The sequence below is a fragment of the Protopterus annectens genome, chromosome 7.part0, assembly GCF_019279795.1.
Source record: "Protopterus annectens isolate FY-2018-M chromosome 7.part0, PAN1.0, whole genome shotgun sequence".
NCBI lineage: Eukaryota > Metazoa > Chordata > Ceratodontiformes > Protopteridae > Protopterus > Protopterus annectens.
Window position 1 is genome coordinate 792100348 of NC_056739.1, and position 25587 is coordinate 792125934.

Genomic DNA, 25587 nt, shown 5'->3' on the forward strand with positions numbered 1-25587 from the left:
AAGGACATAACTTCTAATTCTGGCTTGTGGAGAAACCAAGCCCCTTCCTGGCTGCAGTGCTGGAGTCCAGTCAATAAATATCTTCAATTTGCTACGGAGACCCTAGATCTGGAGTTCTTCCTGGAGCCTTCACCTCTGTGGGTTCAGTCATCCTCTTTCAAAGTCCAGGATTTAGACAAAACCATGCAGCAGCCTGCTAAATTGCCCTCACCAGCTTCATTTTGGTCTGTTAGGGCCACAAGGAGTCTTGAGGAAATCAATTTGGACAAGATGATGCTGAAATTCCTGAATGCCTCAATTCCCTCCTCCCTCAGCTCTGTGGTTGGTGAGAGCTGGCCCTTCTGCCCCTTAACTTGTTTCTCTTTCTTTGGTCCACCTTTCAAAACAGGTAGATTTGGATGTGACTCATGTCCAGATGGTTCTTCCATTGGTACAGAGAAGTTGGCTGCCTATGGTGACAATATCTACCATGATGTACTTGACTGTGTCTCTGTTGAAGCCATCCACAGCTATGAGCGAAGGGACCAGCAGCAAGTGCTTGGGATCAACTCTGAGACTTACTTGCCCTCAGGCACTTCTGCCATGGACAGGTGAGCTTTTATTTCATCTTTGGATCTGATCTGGTAAGGGGTGGGGTGGGTGGTACTTCCAAATCTGTGGATTGTTGAGGGTCCTTTCCCATTCATCCATCCTCAGCTTTTGAAGTTGTAGAAAGGAATTTGTTCTGCTTAGGGATTGAATTGTCTCTTCCTGTGTCTGAGCCATCCGGATTTTCTCTCCTCCCTGGGACTTCAGTCTCTCATCACCTGCACCTCAAGGTCTCGAGCAGCCTCATACCCAGGGTTCCCCCAGTCAGTTCTCCTACTGAGGGGCACAAGAAGCATCGGTGCAAAAAAAGGCAATTCCATTGTGGACTCTCTAACAGAGATCTCTGACCTTGATGGGAGGGGAGGGTCCCCAAAATCCCCTCATGAGGACACCTCTTTCAGTGAGTTCTTTGATTGATGAAACAATGTGGGACTTAAAATACTGAAGCTCCTTCTTCCCTAAGAAGTCAGTTTTTCTTGTAGCCTTTAGTGATGGCCCATTCAAATTTTGGATGTTCCCACTTGCTGATTCACTCGACCTCTTGTCCAGGAAGGTATGCAGATTTTCCGATGTTTTGGAGCTGATTCTGCACAAGCCAGACAAAAATCCTACTCCTGCCCAAGGACAGATCTTATTGGAGCAAAGTTCCTGCATTTGATGATGTTGCTATAGCTAATGAGAGAACTCACGGAGGACGGTGCATTGATCCATCCTCCAAACACAGAGTCACGAGCATTGGACAGATTTGGAAAACTCACATATGCTTCAGCCAGCTTTACCCTCTGTGTGCAGAACTGTATGGCACACATGACTAGGCTTCAGAGGGATTTGATCAACGAAGCTGTAGGTCAGTGGCATCCCCACTGACAGATGAGTCTTGTAAGTCAGTTGGCCACTATGTTACGTATATCAAATGTATCCACGCATCTCTTTTAATGTAGTGAGTAATATGGCTCAGGAGGCAGGCACTTGATTTGTAGTTTGCTGACATTTCTGAATGCACCTTTATAACTTTGTGGAGTAAGGAATCTTTTGTTAATAAAGGCCCTGAAGAGGAGCGAACAGGGTGGCATGCCATTGACTGCCATAGAAATTTGCTTTTCCAGCAGTGGCCAGCTTTTCAAAGCTAAAAGACACTCACCCATGCACTCTGTCAGGAGATTGAGAGAAGCACTGTATAAAAAAACAGAAAACAAAAGTCTTGGCGCTATCTTGCTGAAATATAGTCCTTTAAATGCCCCTGTTCCTCTCTCAGTCATAGGTGATTCCAAGGCTAACAACCCCAAGGGCCCTTTTTTAGCCTAGCAGTGCTTCCCAAATGTATCTGACAAGTTTTGATTCCCTAGGGTTATTATAAGGGGGTGCATGTAGACTTCAACATGGGTGGTCAAGCATTTACAAATCTGCCTTTCTCTAATTGAGACATAGGTGCTAGACTGGGGTAAATTTCTGATTCTTCATCCACTGTTCCAGTCTATGATTGGATTGCATTGGGGAAAATTCTGCTTCACATGGATAGGAAGTCTGACCCAGAGAAAGGGTAGTGTCTCAGACACATATCTGTCCATCCAATATGTCCTGTTTGTTACAGATCAGGGTTAGGTTCCTAGATTGTGTAATTCTGATGCTGTTTGTTTTGCTGATGTCCAGTAGGTCCATCTGAGTGGGAACAGAGGATGCTTTGTAGGCCAGGCATTGATCATCTCTCAGTAGTGTTTAGTACAGGCATAGGGCTTTGAGGTGAACATGTTGCTTAAATCCTGTGTTCCTTTTGTGTGTAACCTATATGGATGTTCCAGTTGTTGCATATACCCAGTCAGGTACATACTGAAGGGGGCATTGGACTTAGTGATTTATCTGATGGGGGCTAAGTACAAAGAAACAATGACATCCTAGGTCCTAGATGCCATACTCTTGCTTATATGTTGCACAACATAGAATGATCTCCTTACTACTATAGATTGTGATGGTTGAAGGGTAGGTTAATGTCTGCATGCACCACAAATCCCTATTACCAATGTGGTAGTTTTGAGGGTAGTAATCTTCTTGTTTCATCTGGTTTGTTTGATACAATTGATGGAAAATAAGATGGTCCTCAAATCTTGTCTGGCCATTCTGCAAGGGTTCTTGAACCTTCAACAAAAGCTATCACAATACCCCTGAGCTGACTCTTCCCTCATATCTCTTTTGCTGCTTGAGTAGTTGGATGGATCTGTGCCTTGAGAAAGCTAAGTGCCCCGTTATTCTCATGCTGTGCATAATTACAGTTGTGAACATTGTTTTTTTTTCTTAACCTTTCTTGATCACTTATATTTTCAAGCCCTTTTTATTGCCCTTTTGCTTCTTTTTAAACAAATAAAGAAATAAAAAAGAAAAAAAATTTCCGTGGCTCTTTCCTCAGTGTTCTTGCCCTCTTTCTTTCTGTATGATTGCCCTCGTTGACTACTAAATTTTTGCCTATTTATCTTCCTAATTGTTACACATGTCTTTGATAATGGTAGTTTCGCCCTTTAACTTTTCTGTTTGTTTGCAGTATTACTAATGGAAAGGGCTTCACAAAAATTATCCAATCTGGCCACAAAATCCTGCCCCAGTCCAGCCACGATCTTTGTGTGATATGCCTGAGCTTTGCTTATTTATTGGTGGGTAGCTCCATATGCAAGGCCTTTGGGCCTCTCTCCCTTGCTGAGTATAAAAATAAGTTAATATTCAGGGGTCGTCTTCTCCCTGATCCTCCACTTGCCAGTGGTCATAAGTCAAAAAAGTTAAACGTAAGGACAGAGAAAGAGGCAAGGAGAAAGAACCAAAGAAAAACATTTTAACATGTGGGCCCTTCGTCAGCAGCAAAGCTCCTTAGGCAAGAATCTGTGCATCTATCAGTCACATCGACTTCAGTGTATGCATTAGCTCCCCCAGGAACAGCTCATTCAGAGTCCATAGTGATAGAAGAAAAGTCATCTAGGAAAATGCTTAGTAGACAGTCTTAGTGAAGGAGCTGTCTCACTTTATGGTCTCCTGCCCCCTTCCTCCCCAATCTTCCTTTAGGTTTGCCAGGTCCTTTTGGAGTGCATCAGATGTGTACTACGATCAAATAATGAGGGCTTTTCTGAAGTCTCAGAATGAGATGGGTGTCCTCTCAATCAGTAGGGCAGATCAGGTTGACCCACAGTACCTTATACTAACTCCTTACCAAGTCTCTTTATATTCCAGTGTTTTTAGAGTTGAGACCTCAGCTGGAGCCTGTGGGCTTGGTGTTGACTGGTGTCCCCACCTTTGCACTGACTTTTATTCATCTGATTCACTCGACACTGACCTTCAATATCGATGGAGTCTTGGAACCAACTCCTCAAGGTTGATCCTTTTGCCGTTGTCACGTCAAAGTCTTGTGCATTTGATGCAGCATCCCCAGTCTCTGCCTTGGAGCCTTCTGGGTCTTCAGTGTTGACTCTCCCTTCTTTATAGCCATTTATGTCTACTTTGGCAGAGAAAAAATGGCAGCAGGTTAGGGGTTTCTGATACTGACAGACTCTGAGTCTACTTTCGATGTTACAGAGAAAACTATAGCATTTCTCTTGAGAAGGTTGAAAGAGCCTTCACCAGCATTGGCTACAGCTCCTGACACAATAATCAGTCCTTTGGCCATCTCATCACTCATCCCATGGGCAGAGCAGGAGGAAAAGCTTCAAAGAGCCGCAGTAGGTTCATAGTGCATCTTCTGGAGGACTTGGACGAGCCCCCTCTGAATATTTCATGGAAAACGACATGCAAAAGGAAGTACATAGTCTCCCCCCACAGAGTAGTTAACTTCAGAAACTGACTTGGATGATCGTGAGGGCTTCCCACAATTCCCTCAAGAATATGCCATTGTTAGCAAAATCCTTAAATTAATGTACTAGATACTTTTCAAGATGAGGACATGTTTGAGGCTTACCATATTGCAGCTTGTACATCCTGGGTGTAACCTGCTGCCAATCATCTTTTAGATATGGCCAATCGGAGAGCACGGAAGAACTGGACTCCATTGAGGCTATCCTTAGGAAGCCAAACCAGGTACTTTTCCATCCTAACGATAGGTAGCACTGGAGTGTAAGGGTCCTTTGGTGGGCACTAGTGTTGTAGCAGCAGCCACCAAGAGACAGCGGTCAGACAAAGCAGCTGCTATCCATCTGCTAGACAAGTAGTCTAGAGCATTGGACAGAATGAAGAAGCATGCCTGCACCTTAGGTACCTTTGCTCTGAGATCATTGAACTGTGCCACATACATGAATTGGTTCCAAAGAGATGTAGTAGAACAGGTTTTAGATTCTTAGCAAAAGCTACCAATGCCTTAGTCAAGGAGACAGACCGAGATGCAAATGGCTACAATGCTAAATATCTCTCTTCTCCATTTGAGGCTCTTACATAATGCATATAGGGCAGCAAGATCAGCGTGGATTGACATTATACTGAGGTGTTATGCCTGGCCCCACCTTTGTGGTTTAGCAGATAAATTTAAGGCAACGTTTACCAAGGCCTCAGACAGTGAATCCTTATTTGGACATGTGGTGAAAAGGGGGATTGCAGAGGACTGAGCAAGGAGGAAAGACATCTGCCTTGGGTGTTTTAAGATTCCCTAAAATTTCTACAGTGGGAATTAGGAGTGGTCCAAGTCCCCTATAGTTTCATAAATCCCACCAGCAATTCTTTGACTTCTCCTCTGACAGGGGTGACTGTGGCAGAGGCATCCACTTTAATGGATGCTGCCCCCAAGGCAGAGGAGGTCCACAGAACTAGAGATTTGGGGGTGTCTTCTCAGTGTCCTTGAATGCTTGCCTGGCTGCTCTCTTCTGGAGGCAATTGTAGATTGCTTGTCTCTCCATTCAGTTGAGTGGATGACCATCAAGCAGGATAACTAAGGGTGAGAAATCATATCTAGAGGCTAAATAATACCCTTTTCCCCATCTTCTACATCAGACACTCACATTTCCATATGTCCTACCACACCAATGCAAAGTGACAAAAAGAGAAATAGCCATTCTCTTGGAGAGAAAAAAAGTGATGTTCAAGCTGTTGTTTTAGGCATGTTAATAGACTGAAGTCTCAGAGAAGTGCCACACAATAATTGAGATCCTGTAGTAAAAGCTCTTCAAAGAAATATGAAGGTAAATACAGGTGAAGGAGGTCTATAAATGCATTATCTTCTGACCTTCCCACATTGTGTATTATGGTAGAATGAGTAACTTGCTGCACATATTTTGTAATACATTTTTTTCCTTTGCACTTAAGGGTCAGCAGAGTCCCACAGAGCTTGGATGAGCTAGGGGAAAGCATACAGTTACTGGAGAGCCTGCAAAGTGACTTGGCAAAGATTGGGCAAAGAATTCCTCCTATCCATGACCAGTTTACGATCTTGGAGAAATATGAAGTTCCTGTGGATGAAATGGTACGATAATTTCTTGTGATTACTTTTATCATGTAACAGTGCATCATATAAGCCTCAACACAGGTTCAAGGTAGACTTCCTGGACTCTAGTGTAGCCCAGCGTTTGTTGTAATATATTTATGCAGCAGTATAGTGCTATGCCAGTTATTTAGTATAGCATATTTTCCTGTGGATGGAGAGTACAGCAGATAAATATAATCACATGAGCTGCTTTGTGTTCATACTTGTTTGGTTTGAAGCGTTTCTTTTCTTGATTCCATTTTTTCTAATATTTTGTTTAATTATTTATTTTTTCTCCCTTCTTGTATCATGTTGACCATCAGTCCCACTAAACACAAGCTCATTGTGTTTCCCACAGGTGGTGGGTACCTCAGATCCCCTGGGGCAATAGCTGGCTGGAGGGACATTCATACTGGCAGACATCAGGAAGTCTGCATCTTTGTTGGCATCCTTACAACTGAGGACACTGTGTACGTCTTAGCATCTCTCCCCCCTCAATGTTAATGTTGGTATATGGTCCACCTATTCTCCAATGTCTGTGCATGCATGCCCCTCCGCACATGCATTCAAGGGCTACCATCACCAACTTCAGTGTTTCACCAATGCCCAACCCCAGGCTGGCCCCCCACCGAACACTCATGCTTGCCTGCCATCTGGCATGATGTCTGCCTTCCTAGAACCACTGGTCTGTCCAGAGTCACCAGTCTTTCCCAAACAAGTTATACATGCCTGTTTTCTCCATCAGATACCTGATCTGCTAATCAAACATAGATTGCCTTGGTTGTAGTTAGGAGTTTATCCCTCTCTGTTACCACAGAGGCGTCTTATTTTAACATTTCTGTAATTTCCAGTTGAGTGCATATCTCCTTATTTATGTGCATTGGTTCAGTTTTGGCAAGTGTTGAGGCAGCAGTGAGTCAGATTTTGACATCATTACCCAATTACAACTCACCAACCTAGCATTTCTCTTATTTACTTGCAGTGTTGCAGAAGGGCGGTCACAGTGGCGGAGTGGTTAGCATTGCCGCCTCACAGCAAGAGGCTCTCCGGTTCAATCCTCGGCTGGGGTGCCTTCTGTGCGGAGTCTGCATGTCCTCACTGTGGCCGCGTGGGTTACCTCTCACATCCCAAAGACATGATGTAGGTGGATTGGACACTCTAAATTTGGCCCTAGGTGTGAGTGCGTGCGTGTGCACGCCTTCTGTGAAGGGTTAGGTGCTGGGCTGGCAACTCAACACCATAAAACTCTACTGCCAATCATGAGTGGACAAGGTGATCCACTGTGGTGACCACTAACCAGGAAAAGCCGAAAGAAGAAGAAAAAAAGAACTTGCAGTGTTGCAGAGGCCAGTCTGTAACCAGTGGCATCTTGTGACAGAAGTAAAATGGTCTCCATATGTCTGCAGTCTGTATTTAGATATTGACATATCTAGTTCTGGTTGGCTCCTTGCCTCTAATGGATTATGGAGTTAGAACTTCCTACAGATTAGCTTTTGTGTTAAAGAATTTGGTATGAGGTTGTAGGCATCACCTTGTCAGTTGTGGCAATATTTACATAACCATACAGGTTTCATTTCCTGCTCTGGCTGAAGACCCTCTTGTCCTCCTGCAAAAAGCAAACCCCCCAGAAGAGCTGCTTTATACAAACTGTGCTCACACTTCTGCTTTGGGGAAAAAATCTGAACAAACAGGGAAGATAAAGATCAGAAGATGTGAATTATCATTCATGGTGATACAAGCAGTTTGTAATCACAGAAGGTGGGAGGCTGAATCAGCAAAGAGGTCTTGGAATAGTTTTTCGCTGAGTAGGCTATGGATACAAAACATGGCTTCCCTGATTATGTTTTGGAATAAAATGGAAGGAGAGACGTAAGATGATGCAGAAGTAGGTATTAGTAAACAAGAAGACTATGTTGTCCACTACATAGGGATTTGAACAGACTATGTTAAACAACACAAGGTGGATAAATCCCTAAAACTAGGACAAAATAGCAGATACTTTGTGTTGATAAATACAATCATTTCAGTCACCTCAGTAAAAAAGTCTTCAAAATAAGTGTTTGAACAGACTATGCTGGCTACGTAGTATTTACCTGCTGACTGTTTTCCTCTGTTTCATAACCTCAGCCCTTGCATCTCCTTTTTTTCCAGTCTTGAAGAAGTATGGGGAACGTTCTGTATAAGGTGTGGAGTAAGAGGCAGCACGTTACTTTGTACAGCATTTAAATATGTGTTTCCTAGGAGTGATTTTGCAAATGGACTTTACTTAGACTCAGTCCCATGTGAGCACACCTTCTTCCATCTGTATATTAGCCTGAAACATTAAGTAGATTATCCTGGACTTGACTTTTCAACTTTTTTTGTCAGTCATCCAAGAATCCTGAGCCATGGAATTTGTGTAACATGAAGAACAGTTCCCTTGCTTTTCCAGTCTTCTGGGCTTCTTTCTTACCTCTTACAGCAAATGTAAGGTGTTGCTTTCTGTTTTGTACTTGTTTTTTTTTTTAGAAACAAATGAATCATCTCATTTGTAACTTCCTCCTTAGTCAAATCAGACCACAAGTCAGACGCATTCACCACTAAGCCTGAAGCATCTTCTAATACTTGATATTCAGAGATTATGCGAAGGCTAATCTACTAAAACAGAGTGCTGACCTTACTAAATTCAAAATCCCCATCAATCTTGATGACTCTATTGCTTATGTGGAATCCTTCACTGCCACATTTTTTGCACACGGAACTAGCTGCATAGACGTATCTTTTCCCAACAGAAATAAATGCACCAGTTTCAAATATAAACCCCTGTGGTGGAGCCCAAATATAAATTGGCTCTATAATAAAAGAAAAAAAAAAAACACTTCTTTCACACAAGTATAAATCTAATTCTCAGTATGCCAAAAACACTCTTGCTAATCTAAACAAACAACTCTGGACTTCGATCAAATAAACCAAAGCCCAGATATGAGGTAAAAATAGCCACCCAGGTGAAGTATAGCCACAAAGACGTTGTTCAATTATATTAAAATTTGTTATTGTAAATATTGATTGCATTAAAATGATACCTTGGAGCTTTTCTCCCCGGGTCTCTGCTGAAAAAAGGCACCTGTGCCCAGTCAGACTTTCCAGGTGAGTAATAATAAATAAATAAGTAAACTAGTTCTTAAGGCACTATCTAAGGCCAAGAACACGTGGGGGCTAGGTAGCATACCAGGCTGCTTACTGGTCAGCCTGAAACGTGACTCGTCTGATTTCCTACAGAAGCTATTCAGTACGAGCCTCAAAACAAGCTTCTTGTTGGATGTATGGAGAACAGCAGCAGTCATTCCCTCAGTGGGCTTCAGTGATCCTGGATATCAATAGACTCATCAGCCTCACTAGTCTCATCTGTAAGGATATGGAATTAATATACAAGAATATAGATAACGCACAGATTTTTGACCCAGACTTGTTCAGATTTGTCAAGGGCAGTTCCCAATTACTTAACCTGGTCAAGTTCTTTGAAAAAGTTAGTAAAACAATGCACAAGGAATAAACAATGCAAACTTGCAGGATAATGGCTGAATAACTTGATACATTATATAGGCTAAAAGGGGTATCACCAATGCTTTCTTCAACTCCGGGTCAAAAACAGAAAGCAAACAAAAAAAAGAGGCTGCTCCTTCCATTGGCATATGCATGCATGGGCAACATATGAGGTGGAGTCCTGACAGCTGCTAATTAAAACCTGGCTTTAGCAACATCATTAAGCACTAATGGGTGACATCTGAAGAAGAAATATGGACATGGGAAAGAAAAATAATTAATATGGTGCAATATTTATGCAAATGAGAAAGCAAAACTAATCAATACAAAAAAGCAATACCAAAGATACTTGAATAGAAGTACAGACAAAAGGTACTGGATCACCATCATCCCCTTTTCTCTATTTTTTTCTACATGGGGTTAGGGTTTCGTGTTAACTGTTGTCAACTCTCTCGATTTAGTGACACACTCCTGCCTTCTTCAACACTCATGCCTGACTGTCTCAGATCTTCCTTCACACAATCCATCCACCTCTTTGCTGAATGCCCTCCCTTCCTCTTACCTTCTTCCTGTCTGTCCCAAATCTTCCTCACCAGATTCTCTTCTGCTTTTTTGCACGTGTCCAAGCCACCGCAATGTGTTCTCTTTGATCTTTTCTGCAATTGGAGCTTAAAGGTACTAGATCAGATGGACAGAAAATCAAGAAAAAAGCTTCATACTTATCAAATGCTTTAGAAAAAGCAGTATATACCAAGATTATATATTCCCTGTTCTGAAGTAGGTATGGGCCTCCTCAAAACTGATTACGTGTATAGATCTGCAATTGTAGGACTGCATAGTGCTGCAAATCAAATTCCATTCCCCACCTGCAAGTAATATTTCATGATGAAAACTGATTTTCTCCCAGAATTTTCTTATGCTCCATTATAGCAGTTTTAGGTGGAATATAAATACAAGCCAATGTGTAATGCTCCTTCCTTTCCAGTAGCTCCTTAGTACTACAAATCTGCCATTATTATCTTTTTTATTCTCTTCTGTCACTATTGGAGCTCCTCTTGCAATTAATATAAGCATTACTCTTTTCATCTGTCCCAGGTATTCTGCTGAATAACCATCCTAAAAAACCTTCTTTATCAAATTTGCATTTTCAGTTCTTTCCAGGTGTGTCTCCTGTAACATAGCTATATGCACTCTACATTTTTTAATATAGTTCACTATTCTTTCTTTTTTCCATTTATCTGTGAGACCATTGATATTTAAAGACATTAAAGTAAGCATCATTGTATTAAAAAGTTATTATTCCCACCTTTTATGTATAACAACTTTTTATTAAATGTATAGTTCCAGCTTTTGTGTTACATCCATATCCTATTTGGCAGGTTGAACATTTATATAGTTGTTTGTTGTCATATCCATTTGAGCCTGTCACATCTTACAAAACATTTTGTTTTATTGAAAGCCCTCAAAGAAAACAACCCCCCAATACTCCCTAAAACCTGTTACTTTAATACTAATGCACAAAACTATGTACATCTTCAGATATTAAAGTTTTACCCTCCTAATAGGAACAAATGTTCCAAACTGATAAGACTTGAGTTAACCTAAGAGAGAGGTTATCCATGGTAAGATGCATGGTACATCCTGTGCTTCTAAGTGCTAACTGGTTTTGTCTTATCTTTATAGCTCTTCTGGCTGGGGAAACCCCTGAATGCTTTCGGAGAACATTATCTCCTAGCCAGTTATTTTTTTCTTTCCCCAGCAAATCATTCCACCAGACCGTAACCAATATCTCTTTATCACATTGTATCCATGGGGAAATGAGAACCAAATAGCCAGTTTTTCACTATTGGGTTGTCCTCATGGAGACATGAACCAGTCAATTTCTCCTTATCATATTATTTCCATGGAGACATGAGGGCCAGATACAGAATTGCTACTAAGCAGACATTCATTTGCTAGAAAAAAAGCCTCACAATATTCAATATTTTTCATTTACTTGCTTTCTCTTAAAACCTGTTACTAAATCAATCTAAGGTCCTTAGTCCAGTCATTCCCACATGCAATAATGGGCAAAAGCACATTAATCTTTCTTATGTCATGTTCATTTAACCATTTTTTTGTTACATTGCAGTGCCTACGTTTTTTAAAACTGAACAAGCAAAAAGAGAGAAGACAGAAAGAAAAGGAAAAAAAAACAGCAGCACCTATTTACAATCCGCATTACACTTAAAAATAACTGAATAAATCCATCAACATTGGGTCAGAGGATGCCATGTATGCCAGACACAGGTCACCTCTTAGTCAGTAGGATACTGAGTATAGTGGCAGGGCTTTGAGTTGGTCTATGTATGACATGTTGTTTAGGCAGTGTATCCTTTTAGTAAGGTATCTCTCTGTGGGCATTCCAATTGTTTTGTGTGTCTGGACATGTTAACGGGGGCATTATATTCAGTGATTGGCTTAATGACAGCTGAGTAAAGGAGGATAATGAAATATCTAGATCTAGACCCAATCCCTTTGTTTATAAGCTGTCCAATGTAGAAGGCTGTCTTAAAGCAATGGACACATGTTGGTCAATAGTCAGGTCACTGTTTACATAAGTTCCCAAATCCTGAACAACTGGGCCATCTCTTAGGGACATGTCAGTGTGGTAGTTCCCTGAGGTAGATAGCTTCCCAAAGGATTCAATAATGAATAGGTTCATATGTAGGTACTAGGCTATCGGCCCTAGGGTCTATACAAGCCTAGCCAAAAAGGTACTCTGGCTTTCGCCACCCAAGAAAATTATTTTCCTGTGCCCCTGTCGAGCAGAGCCACAGAGGTGATCCCCGGGGTGAATTTCCTATTTCCCATCCAATCATCAAGATTTTCTTTGAAGAGTACTAATGAGGAGCTTTGTTTGATATAGATAGGTAGTTTGTTCCAGAGTATGGGAAGTCTCTGGGACAGGAATCTATCCCTCCAGTATGTTCTGCTTATTGTGGTGACAAGGTTTAGGTCCCTAGAGCGTGTAGCTCAGAGGGATTGGGATTTCTTTAAGTGGAGCATGTCCAACAGCTCTGGGTTTGACATAGCTTTGTATGTTAGGCAGAGATCACCTCTGAGTAGGCGATATGCGATGGAATAAAGCTGGAGTTTTTTTAAGATGGTCTGCATAGGGCATCTGTTTGAGGCCAGTAGTCCTCTTTGTGAGGTATTTCTGCGGCCTTTCCAGTTGTTGTAGATGTCTTGTGAGGTACATACCAAAAGGGCCGTTGTACTATATAATGGGTCTAATGAGTGTCGAGTAGAGGGAAACAATGACCTCTTTTTTCCTGGATGAGAAACCTTTTGTGATGAGGTGTGCCACGTAGAAAGATTTTGTGACTACTGTGGCGATGTGATTATCAAAGGAGAGAGACTACTGTCCACGTGTGTCCCAAGGTCTCTTATCACACTTTTGGTGTTAAGTAGACTACCACCTTTGTGGTAGCTCATGGGTACAGAGTTTTTACCAAAGGGGATGACAGTGCACTTTTTGGCATTGAGCTTGAGGCCATGGCTTTGACACTAGGTAACTGTCTCAGTGAGGCCCTTTTGTAGGATGTCCACATCATTAGGAGTTTCAGTTATGGCTCCTAGTTTGCAGTCATCTGTGATCTTTATTAGCCAAAGACCTTCTGTGTTAGCCTGTACTTCAGAGAAGTAGATACCAAACAGGAGAGGACCTAGGACTGAACCCTGTGGTACTCCACTGGTCACTGGTCTGAAGTTAGATTTAGAGTCTGCTACTTTCACAGTGTGGGTTCTGTCAGTGAGCCTAATAGTAGCTTTGGATAAAGAAAAAGCCTTTGATTCATTAAGCTGGGAGTTTCAGATATATCTTGAGGGGCAGATGGAGAGAGAGGGGTAAAGTTAGAGCTAACTTTATCAGCCAATAGGTTCACTATAGCTTCAGCCTTAAGGTAGCCAACCTAATTTACAATCAGCTGTTCTAGCTTCAAACTTGGCTTTGGTGGACTTTATTAAGCTCCTTTGTTCATATTCACATTTCTTTCAATAAATTTAGTGACTGAATGGTTTTCACCACTATAAAAAACTGAATATCCACCACCCCAAAATAAGAGCTACCAAAGAAATAGCCATTTAAATCCCTTCTGACAGTTCACGTCAATAACAATTAAATCTGCAATGTGCTATCAGCTGACTGCTTTATTCTCTAACTAGGCTGCTTACTTAAGGCCCTTATTGTGTAACCCACCTTCTGTGCAACTGCTGGACCGTCAAGTAACTTAAGGTATAAATGAGTCTTTTGTAGTTCCCTCAGTTACTACTAATTAGTAACCAAAATGCTTTAGAAAAAGCATTTCCTGTAATACTTTTAAGTATAGGCTTTGATTTCTTAATGTTGGTATATTTAAGACTCTGCTATGCATATTATATGAATTATGTTTTGTGTATTATTTAAATGTGTAATGTCCACTGTCACTTGCTCTTTATCATTGTTGTTTATTATCTTGACTTGTTTCCCCCAGGACTGTGTTGAATATGAGACCACCCAGAGTCACATTCACAGTTAACAAAAAATAAATTAGTAACTACATTTTTTAATATATTGATATTTTAAAGATACCTATATTGCAAAACTGAAGAAAAGTGGAGAGTAGAGTGAGATAGGTGAGTGATGCAGTAGGTGCGTGATGCAGAATTAGTGAAAGCATCCAGTATGTATGTTTCAGAGTGCACTGCAACCCTGTTGCATTAAACGTACTGAGATTAGAAGAATTGTTCACTACCATCAATTAACTGATTAATAAGACACTGGACTATACAATATGGCTGGATGTAAAATTTGTAACCAAAGAAGGTATGGCTAACTATTGTTAATGAAAGATATACTATTCACTATATTTTGTGATAAACTAACTGAGAAAATGCTTCTTAATGTAGGCAAAGTGCTACTTACAGGTCCAGCATTTACTGATACTAACAAAACTTTTAAACATGTTGACCACTCCATCTTCCTAAACCATATGTTTGAGTTCTGCATTAGTTCTGAGGCATCCCTTCAATTTCAAAACAACTTATCTCTAATCATGACTTCTCAGTAAAACTAGTTCCTCAACCTCAGTCAAGTCCCCCTACTGAAAGGAGTCCCATAGTGGCCAATACTGACCCTTCTTCTATTTTCCATCTTTATCAGAAAAGTCCCTATTACCTGCATCACCTCACAGTCTTGCTATTTACTGATGATATTACTTTCCACTCTCGTGACTCGTACCTTTCTCGGAACATCAACTATAAAATTATGTCCACATACATCAACTGGATTAATGACAAAATGACATGTGCTTCTTAATTCTTCTTAATCTGTATATATATATATATATATATATATATATATATATATATATATGTGTGTGTGTGTGTGTGTGTGTGTGTGTATATATATATATATATATATATATATATACAAACACAGACACACACTTTAACAATAATAATAAAAAAAAATCTTAAAAATCATTACTTCTTGCAGATCTAATATCTACACCAGGGGTTCCCAAAGTGTGCACCGCGGCACCCTGGGGAGCCGCGGCTTCCTCACAGGGGTACCGCGAACTAATAAGCTTAGCTGCAAACTAGATCTTCACCTACACTGTAGCTTTTTAGCAGAACTGGCATCAAGTATAGCAACGGTCCCCAACCGCTGGGCAGTGGAGCACTTGGAATAGGGCCGTCAGGTAAGTGAATGCCTATATGTGTGTGTGTGTGTGTGTGTGTGTGTGTGTGTGTGTGTGCGTGTCTGTCTGTCTGTCTGTCTGCCTGCCTGCCTGCGTGTGTGAGTGAATGCGTGCATGAAAGCAAAAGAGTCGGTCTGTGTGAGAGAGATCGGGAGAGTGAGAGCGATATGTGAATGAATACAGGAATGAATGAAGAAGTGGCTGTGTGTGTGAGATCGGGAGAGTGAGAGCGATGTGTGAGTGAAAGCAAGTATGAATGAGGAACTGGCTGTGTGTGTGAATGAATGCAGGTGTGAATGAGGAAGTGGCTGTGTGTGTGTATGTGTGAGATCGGGAGAGTGAGAGCAATGTGTGAATGAATGCAGGTATGAATGAGGATGTGGCTGTGTGTGTGTATGTGTGAGATCGGAAGAGTGAGAGGGATGTATGAATGAATGCGTAAGTGGGTGTGTGGCATGTGGGCGTGAGATCGGCAGAGGCAGAGTGATGTATGAATGAATGCATAAGTGGGTGTGTGGCACGTGGGTGTGACAGACAGTGAGAGATATGTGTGAATGAAAGTATGAATGAGGAAGTGACTGTGAGTATGTTTGTTCGGGAAAGAGAGCGATGTGTGAGTGAATGCAGGTATGACTGAGGAAGTGTCTGTGTGTGATTGGGAGAGTAAGAGTGATGTGTGTGAGTGAATGCAGGTATGAATGAGGGAGTGAGTATGACTGTGTGAGAGATCAGAAGAGAGTGAGAGCGATGTGTGTGAGTGAATGCGTGCATGAATGCAAAAGATACTGTGTGTGTGTGTGTGTGTGTGTGTGTGTGTGTGTGTGTGTGTGTGTGTGTGTGTGTGTGTGTGTGTGTGTGTGTGAGTCACAGGGGGAGAGAGTGAAGAGTGAGTGAGATCCTTGGCAGCGGCAGCAATGAGGTCTGTCTGGACCATACCACTGCACACATACCTCTCACCCCTTAGATCAAAATATTTGGACAATGCCAAAAATAGTGGGGGTACAAAGACACAAAATTGGGACACTTTTAAGTACTGCTGTCACAAACTTAGAAAGTTGATAGAAATGCAGGTTTTGGATTAGCATGAATTTTCTGAAGGGTATGAAGTATGAAACTCAGCTGTCTGTCATTATTTTATGACTTCAACCTCCATGATCTGCCAGTGATTTACCAGAAAACAATTTTCAACCTCAATGATCTGCCAGTGATTTACCAGAAAACAATTTTATGAGAAAAAGACCAAAAATATGAGGCAAAAATCTGGACATTCTGCAAAAAATCTGTTCAGTTGAGAAGTATGCTAAACAGAGCCAAATAATAGGGACAGATTTTAAATATTGCTCTTATAAACTTAAAGTTAATAAGGTTGCCATTAGGTTTGCTTACCTCTTAACCATAGTAATTCAGTGTTATGCTGTTAAGCAGACTGTACATTTTTTTGGTAATTCTTTTTATTGTACTTTTAAGCTTTTCTCCCCAGGTCTCCTAGTCCAGTCGGGCAGCCTTGTTAAACAAATGTGAAATAAATAAATGAAATATGCACTTTATGCGCTGGGGGGGGCACCTTTGGAAATCCTGGATTCAGCAAGGGAGCCGAGAATTGAAAACGTTTGAGAACCACTGATCTACACAATGCTTAACCTGGAAATTTCACTTAATTTAGACAGTTACTAATCTGGCTGGATGTATCCCTTACCGTTCATATTCACCTAAAAAATAAACAGAAATATAAACACTATAGCAAGCTAACTGATATTTTGGTCCAGGAAAATAACACATGTTTTGTCCTGTATAGCAAGAGCAGCCATGCATAAAGGCATCCTGCTCTCCCACTTAAATATGGCCTACCCCTAATGGCTACTGCCTCAGAAAAGAATGGAAAAACATACAGACTATCTCAAAAAATATGTAGATTTATCACTCTCTCCCCAAAGTCAGAAAACAACTACCAAACTATAACAAAAGTGCTTCTAGACACACAGACAGCAGATATGATATTGGCCTCTCAATTATATAAACTTGTACAATCAAACAGCTTCATCCCCTCGCTTAAAATCCACCCTAAGAATATCATCATGAAACCTTAGAGGCCAAAACCACAATGAACCTTCACTTGAAATCCCCAACCAAAGTTTAGTGCATCAAACATAGTTTCTCTAGTCCTGGTCACATGTTGTTGTGTCTTTCGGCTTTTCCTGGTTAGGGGTCGCCACAGCAGAACTCCGGTCCGCTAATGATTGGTAGTTGATTTTTACGTGCCGAGTTACCAGCCCTGACGCACAACCTTCAACGAAGGTACGCCCATTCACGCATGTCTCCACACAGAAGACGCTCTAGATGAGAATCGAACTGGACAGCGTTTTACTGCGAGGTGACACCAGTCCTGGTTACATAATGTAGGAATATTTTTTCTGCTTAACTGAAAGTATATGCAATATTGCACAGTCTGCTAAATACCCACCTTCCTACTTGCAAATGTGTTCTGACATGACATACTACCTACCTCCACTACCCATTAACATTAATTATATCTTTTCCAGTATATTGTCCAGCTTACAGTAAAATATTATTGTAATATTCTGATCTTTATCCTTTTCTTTCTGTAATTCTACTCCTCACCTCTGACTGCTGTATTTACTATGCAATTTTTGAACATTTCTACATATCAGACAAATTAAGGTCGATGAAAGATATAAATTACAGAAGGTCAGTAAGACCCAAAATGTTCGCTGTCTGATGAAACAAATGAACACAGTAATCAAGATTATTAAAAGAAAATCTGATGTCAGTTTTTATTCTTTCCTCACCTGCTGGGTTTAGATCCGAACCTTTGATCCAACTCGGATGTTACTAAAGCTCTTGGTAACCAAAAGCTGTTGAGCTTCTCCCTTATCCATAATGCACTAACCTCTAACATACCTCCAATCTCATTTGCCACTTTTAGTGAAAGGATGCTGTCAGCCATAGCTCTTGAGCTTTATCGCTGTTTTTTACTTAAGTCAAAGTTTATCATTCGGACTTTGTGTTCTACCTTTTGTGCCATAGTTGTTAGGTTTCTATTAATCCCTTACCCTTGTACTTATTTTTTTTCTGTAAATACCATTTTGAGTATCTAGCCCTTCTTTTCTTCTGTACATTAGTGTATTCTTAATTACCATTGCTTGTAATACCTTTTCCTCTTTTCTTGCCAACCAAAAAAAAAAAAAAACAAAACTTTCCTATCTGCTTGAGAAGGGGTCTTCCAGCTTCAAAAAGCATTCATAGTGTGAGCACAAGTTGCCTGTTTCGGATGCCCACAATCTTTGCATTTACTGTTTAGGTCTGCAGCACCTACAAGAAGACTGTTCTGTTTGCCACAGTTTTAATCCCTGTGCTTTAGTGGACAGAAAGAATAAATTTAATGCTGAAAAGTTTGTTGCCTTCATCTTTCAGAGAAGCTATTTCAGAGGTTCAGTCCTCCAAGCTTAAGTCCAAGTTGAAATCTCCGATTGCTTTTAATTCCATAACTCCATCCTTGGCATTGTCTAGAAAGAGGATTAAGTCAGATTTGAGGAGGTCTCAAACATCTTCCCCTCAGATCTGAAGAAAAAGAGGTTTACAGATCTGACGTTCTCGGAGCCAACCAAAAAATATTCTGAGCCAACTATGTCAGATTCTATTGTACTGCTTAGGACCTGTTATTCATCAGACATCAGACATCAGAGTCCTAGTTCCCTTTATCAAAAGGTGCCATGCTAAGTCACCTTCCCTGGCCTCATCTTGTTCCTCCAGAAGTTTGACTGAAGTGAATGTGGATAGTATGATGATGAAGTTTCTCTCGGCACAGATCCCTATGGGTGTGTTACTGGCTCCTACCACTTTGGGTCAGGAGGCCCGTCCTTCATCCATATCACTACTTCAGACTCCTACTCTGATCCATTGGGATGCTTCTAGTCCCTGGATCCAAGTCTTCCAGGTCTGTCTGGCTTGGATCTGAAGATAACCCTATCTTTGGATCCGAAGCTAACTCTGAGTGCCACAGCTCCACCGTCTTCGAATCTGGAGGACTGCCGGAGCCGAAGCTTCCTTGTTGGATCCGAGGTGCTGAGATCGACTCTGAAGGTCTCAGAGTTGTCTCTGCATGTTGGTGCTTTGGCATTGGAAAGCTCGGCTTCAAATTCCTCCTCTGGAGATTGCTGTCTGGGTGGGAGGAGACAGTGGTCCATTAGCCTGCCTTCTTGGTGCTAAGGTCATCTCTTTCCCCTGGATAGTCTGCCTCTGAGGTGGTGAAGAAGGTGTTTATTTTGCTACAACAGGATGTATGGACCCACCCCCCCTCAGATCTTCAGTCCAGCAGCCAGAGAGGTGGTTGGACCTCCAGCAACCCTTCACCTGAGGAGTCTTTATTCTACAGGCCTTTGAAGCTGGCCCGTCTACTTCCTGGGTTACTTCACCCTCCAACAAGCTTATTGATTTAGTCTCTCTGTGGGCTTGGAAGGAGCCTGGCGTAGTTGAACCAATACCCAAAAGGCCAGATGGGATGCTAGCTCCACCTATGGAAAAGAAATTTTGGGCTGAAGGGCTACCTGTGGATGCCATGGTCATGGCAGCGGCCACTAAGAAGGAACTTGCCAAACAAAGTTATTCTGTTCATCCCTGTAACAAGGAGTCTAGGATGATGGACAGGTTTGAGAAGCATGTCTAAGCTTCAGTGACCTTTGTTCTTAGGTCGCTGAACTATTTGGCACATTTTACTAGTTTGCAAAGGGATTTGATCAAAGAACTTTCAGCTTCTGTTTCAGGTACTATTTCTGCTGAGGCCTAATTGTCCATGGCTTCTCAGTTATTTACCCTCCAATCTATCTCGAATTCATCCATGATGCTTATTTCACATGCAGCCGAAGGTGCCTCTAGGGCAGCAGGTTCAGGCATATCCATTAGGATGCATGCTTGGATGCATTTAAGTGATTTTGCAAAGCCGTTCAAGTCCTCATTCATCAATGTTGCTTATGACAGCACTTTTGTTCGGTCCCAAAGTGAAGGACACATTATCTAGATGTGAGAAGGATGAAAAAACCCTCTCTGCATTGGATGTATATTTTTGACCCCTCATAGATCCTTTTCTAGGCATCAACAATGTGGTCGAACGATGTGGTTCAGGAAGTCCCAGGGTTCTTTTCAGGATACATGTGGAGAAAGTTCCCCTAGGGGTAGGGACGGGATTCTAATGGAAGATGATGCCTCCACAGCAGATTCTCTCTCTGACCCGACCCTACCAGCACTCCTGAAAGGAGGCCAGATTGTCCACCTCTGCAGGCAGTCCGGGGCTAGACATAAAGATACTTAGGTGCAGAGGATTATTTCCAGAGGTTATTTAATACCCTTTTCCCTTCCACCCTCAACTCTATGAAAAATTATTGATGTTCAACACAGTCAAAGGGAATCAGCAATAGAAATATAAAAGCTGCTAGAAAAAGAATCATCCAACAGGTCCTGCCAGACCAGACAGAATCTGAAACTTACTCAAGATTCTTTTTAGTGCCAAAAAAACAGGGGACTGGTCATCAGTTTTGGATCTCAACAACTTGAACAACTCAGTTCGACACACACAGGTTCGGATGGTCATGGTTCAGTCCTTTCTCCCTTTTCTGGACAAGGATAACTAGATGTGCTCAATAGACCTTCAGGATGTGCACTATCACATGATGAACAGACAATCCAGAAGGTACTTATGCTTTCGGCTGGGAGCCAGTCATTACCAGTTCAGAGCTCCTCCCTTTAGCCTCACAACAACTCCCATGGTGTTTACCAAATGTATGGCAGTAGTAGCAGATTATTTGCGACTGCAGGGATTCCGAGTGTTTCCTTATCTAGACAACTGGCGTATTATAGCCCCAACCCGACATCTGTTAAAGGTAAGAAATCAGGTACTCCAGATTTGCTCTCATTTGGGGATAACCATAAATTACAACAAGTCTCACCTTCAACAGACTCAAAATCTGGGGTTCATAGGAGCAGTTTTCAACACCGTGAGTGGTAGTTTCTCTTCCTTTCTCAAGAGTACAGACTATCAGATTACAAGTCAGAAAAATAATTTGCAGTACCAAGATTTTAGCCCATTTGGTCCTTCAGGCTCTAGGATCAGTGCCAGCAGCAATAACCTTAGCAACTGTAGCAGATTTCATATTAGAATTCTTCAGTGGATGTTAGCAGTACAGTGGTCTGTTCTTTATGAACCCATGTCAGCACAAATAAGAAACACTTAGGCATGCAAGAGAGATCTCAAGTGCTAGATTCAATCATATCAGGTTCTACAAGGCTGTCCATTCTCCCTCAGCCCAAGGCCATAGTGACCATGGACTCTTCCCATTTGTGGTGGTGGGGGGCACTTTCTGGGGAAAATGGTCCAAGGCACTTGGTTCCCTGAAGAAGCCAATTTGCATATAAATATCCTAGAAATAAGAGCAGTACTCTTAGCATTGCAGGCCCTCGAGAATGCTCTCCCTTAAGGGACAATTGCTATTCAAACATATATCAGTAGTTTGGTACATCAATAAACAAGGAGGGACCAAATCATACCCCTTTTGCTGAAAAGCATTTAGTGTGTGCCAATGAGCAATCTCATCCAACTGTTTTCTCATAGCGATGCACAATCTGGGAAAGTCCAGTGAGATAGCAGACAAATTGAGCAGGTCCATTCTTCTACCTCACAAGTTGTCTCTCAACAAGAAAATGACAGAATTGATGTTTCGTTGATGGAGCCAACCTTACTGCAGTCTTTTTTGTTTCTCCCCTAAGCAACAAACGCAGCAACTACTTTGCCTTTGTAACAACTAGTTTGACCTAATTCCCCCCACAGGGGGAATCACCGAGGTATGCTCTACTTCACGATTGGCCTCCTGGTCTGCTTTATTACCTGCCTGCCAATTCCATTAATTCCAAAATTTCTACTGAAAGTTGTCAGGTTGAAGAGCAAAGTCATCCTCATTGCACTTTAGTGGCCTCAAAATATTTGATTTCCCTTCCTACTTTACCATCCTTGTATTCTGGATCTGATTCCCGACCTTCTGTCTTTCCCAACATGCATGATTCAGCCAGACATCTCTGAACTCAAGCTCGCAACCTGGTTTCTCCAATTCTGTTAATAGCCAGGCAACCAATGCTGTCTTCCCCTGTCTGCCATATCATTTTATCTTCTCATAAACCTTCAGCTCACAAAGTCTATACAAGTAAATGGAAATTATTTGTTTATTGGGTGCAACAAAATCATGTTGAGCCATTTTCAGCTCTGATACATAACATATTTGAATACTTAGTTTTACTCTTTAAAGAAGGGGCGAGCTCCTTTACCATTAAGGTTAAATTAGCAGCAATATCAAATTTTCATATTGGAGTTGAATGTTTTTCTGTGGTCTCTTCTAAACATTGCAAAGCATTCTTGAGAGGCACTCTTCTTTTGAGACCACTGTTTAAAGACCCTACTCCACCATGGGAAGTTAATTAGGTATTGCAAGCACTAATGCATTCCCCCTTTGAAAGTGCAGCTAACTGTGACCTTAAGTTTATCATTTGGAAAACTGTCTTTGTAGTAGGCATTACCTCAGCTAGAAGAATTTCAGAACATAAAGCCATGTCTTCAAAACCTCCCTACTTGATTTTTCATAAGGTTAGGGTTACATGAAGAACCAATGTATCCTTCCTTTCCAAGGTGAATCCAATATCAGTCAGTCCATTAATTTGCAAGTATTCTTTCCTAAATTTGCAAACAAAGGTGAGTATATGTTGCAGTTGTTAGATGTTTACAGACAATTACATTTTTATCCACACAGGACAAAAGAAATCAGAATGGCAGACCAATTGTTTCCTTTGCAGATTTGAAATTGGGTAAGCCAGTTGTAAAAGTAACTTTAGCCAGATGGCTTACTGATTGATTGTATTTCTTGAATCTATAACAAATTGGGTCTTACAAAACCTGGAAGAGCCCATTCAACTAGATCCATGGCAACTTCAGTATTTCTATCCAGGATTTCCATGGATGACATGCAACAGCAACTTGGGGAAGTCCTCATCCCTTTATCTCTCATTACAAATTACATCTGCTGTCAAGGGGTAGAACATCTTTTGGTTCAGCTGTGCTCAGTAATATCCTTCCTTAGAGTCCAACCAGAGTTTTAGGTAGCTGGGGACTCCGACCCAACAGTTCAGGATAGAATGAAAATTGACATAATCAGATAAAGAAGTTATGTACTTCCCATAACATTCTATCTGTGTGGTCCATTTTCTTTCTTACTCAACTTACCACCCATCCCTTATTTCAACAAACTTCTGGAAGAACGAGACTTTCTAAGGACACCACTGTCCTTTATAATTGAGCACCAGATAGAGTTTCTTCTGTAGGACATACACATTTTTAAGTATCTTTATAAATATATATATATATATATATATATATATATATATATATATATATATATATATATATATATATATATATATATATATATATATATATATATATATATATATATATATATATATATATATATATATATATATTTATATAGGTTCATAGGTTCATACTAGGCTGTCTGCCCTAGGGCATTTATAAGCCTAGCCAGAGTGTGTTTGGCTTTCGCCACCCATTTTAAATGAATTTTGCTATGCCCTTTTTCGAGATTAGTATACTGTGCCTCTGTCTAACAGTGACACAGAAGTGATACCCGTGGTAAACCTATGATTTCCCATCCACTCATCAAGATTCCTCTTGAAGAGAGTCAATGAGGGACTCTGCCTAACCTGGACTGGGATTTTATTCCAGAGTGAAGGGAGCCTCTGGGTTATGAATCTGTCCCTCCAGCATGTCCTATTTATTTCAGTGCTGAGGTTCAAGTCTCTCGAGCGTGTAGCTCGATGGGATTTGGATTTTCTGAGGTGCAGCATGTCCATTAATTCCGGGTTGGACATGGCTTCATACGTCAGGCACAGATCACCTCTGAGCAGGCGGTATGCCACTGAGTAGAGCTGGAGTTTCTTTAACCAGGCAGCATATGACATCTGTTTGAGCCCTTTGATCCTCTTGGTGAGGTACTTTTGGGGTCTTTCCAGTTGCTGCAGGTGTCTGGTAAGGTACATCCCAAAAGGGGCATTGTACTCAATTATGGGCCTGATGAGGGATGAGTAAAGAGGCACGATGACCTCCCCTGATCTAGATGTGAATCCCTTCATGATTAGGTGGGCTATATAAAATGTTTTTCTAACCACTTTGGCCACATGGTTTTCAAATGAGAGATTGCTATCAACTTGGGTCACCAGGTCCCTAATTACTTCTTCCGTACTTAATGGATTACCACCTATGTGGTAATTTGTGGGCACTTTGTTTTTGCCAAAGGGGATGACTATACACTTTTTGGCGTTTAGCTTGAGGCCATGGCTCTGGCAGCAGTTTTCTGTTTCTATGAGGCCCTTTTGTAGGATGCTTGTGTCAGCTGGAGAGTCGATTATGGCGCCTAGTTTGCAGTCGTCTGCGAACTTGGTCAGCCACAGTCCTTCCGTGTTGGCCTGTACCTCTGAGAAATATATACCGAACAAGAGAGGTCCCAGGACTGAGCCTTGTGGGATGCCACTTGTAACTGGTTTGGAGTCTGACATGGCTCCAGCAATTCTAACCATGTGGGTTCTGTCCTTGAGCCAGTTTGCAACCCATCTAGTGACATAGGGGTTTATATTTAAGCTGGTGAGCTTATCTATAATGCCCGAGTGGGGTATTGTATCAAGGCTTTTGCGAGGTCCAGGTAGGCTGTGTGGACCACCTTCCCCTCGTCAATGGCCTTGGTGACTGTTTCAAAGAAATCGACCAGGTTTAAGAGGCAGGATCTGCCCTTAACAAAGCCGAACTGGGTAGGATCCAGTGTCTGTAGGTCCCCAATATCTTTATTTATGAGGTCCATGATGATCCTTTCCATAGCTTTGCAGACCAACTAGTCAGGCTTATGGGGCGATAGTTTCCAGGATCCGTTGAGGCACCACCTTTGTGGAGAGGGACCACTGTTGCTGTACACCACTCTTTGGGTACATATCATGTAGTAAGGCTGATATTGAACAGTAGTTTTATGTTTGGGTATAGCTCTTCTTGGAGTTTATGTAGGACGCAGCCCGGGACACCGTCTGGTCCCATTGATGCTGTGTTATTTTGCTTTGGAGAGGGCTGCTCTTACCTGAGCATCTGAGATGTCAGAGGGGCAGCACTCTGCTGGGATAGATATTTGCCCTTTTGGTGGATAGGGGTGGGGGAGAAGTTTACTCTGAACTTGTCAGCTAGGATGTTGGCAATGTCTGTGGGTTTGGTGTATTTTT

At 41.5% G+C, this 25587-nt stretch overlaps 1 protein-coding gene across 1 annotated transcript in view; it reads left to right on the forward strand.

Annotated features, from left to right (window-relative positions):
• DNAH2 (dynein axonemal heavy chain 2) overlaps positions 1 to 25587 on the forward strand; it is a 6636854-nt gene that overhangs the window by 1607804 nt on the left and 5003463 nt on the right. The window contains exon 22 of the mRNA XM_044077324.1: positions 5854 to 6010. Coding sequence (XP_043933259.1) covers positions 5854 to 6010 — 157 coding nt within the window. The remainder of the gene's footprint in view (positions 1 to 5853; positions 6011 to 25587) is intronic.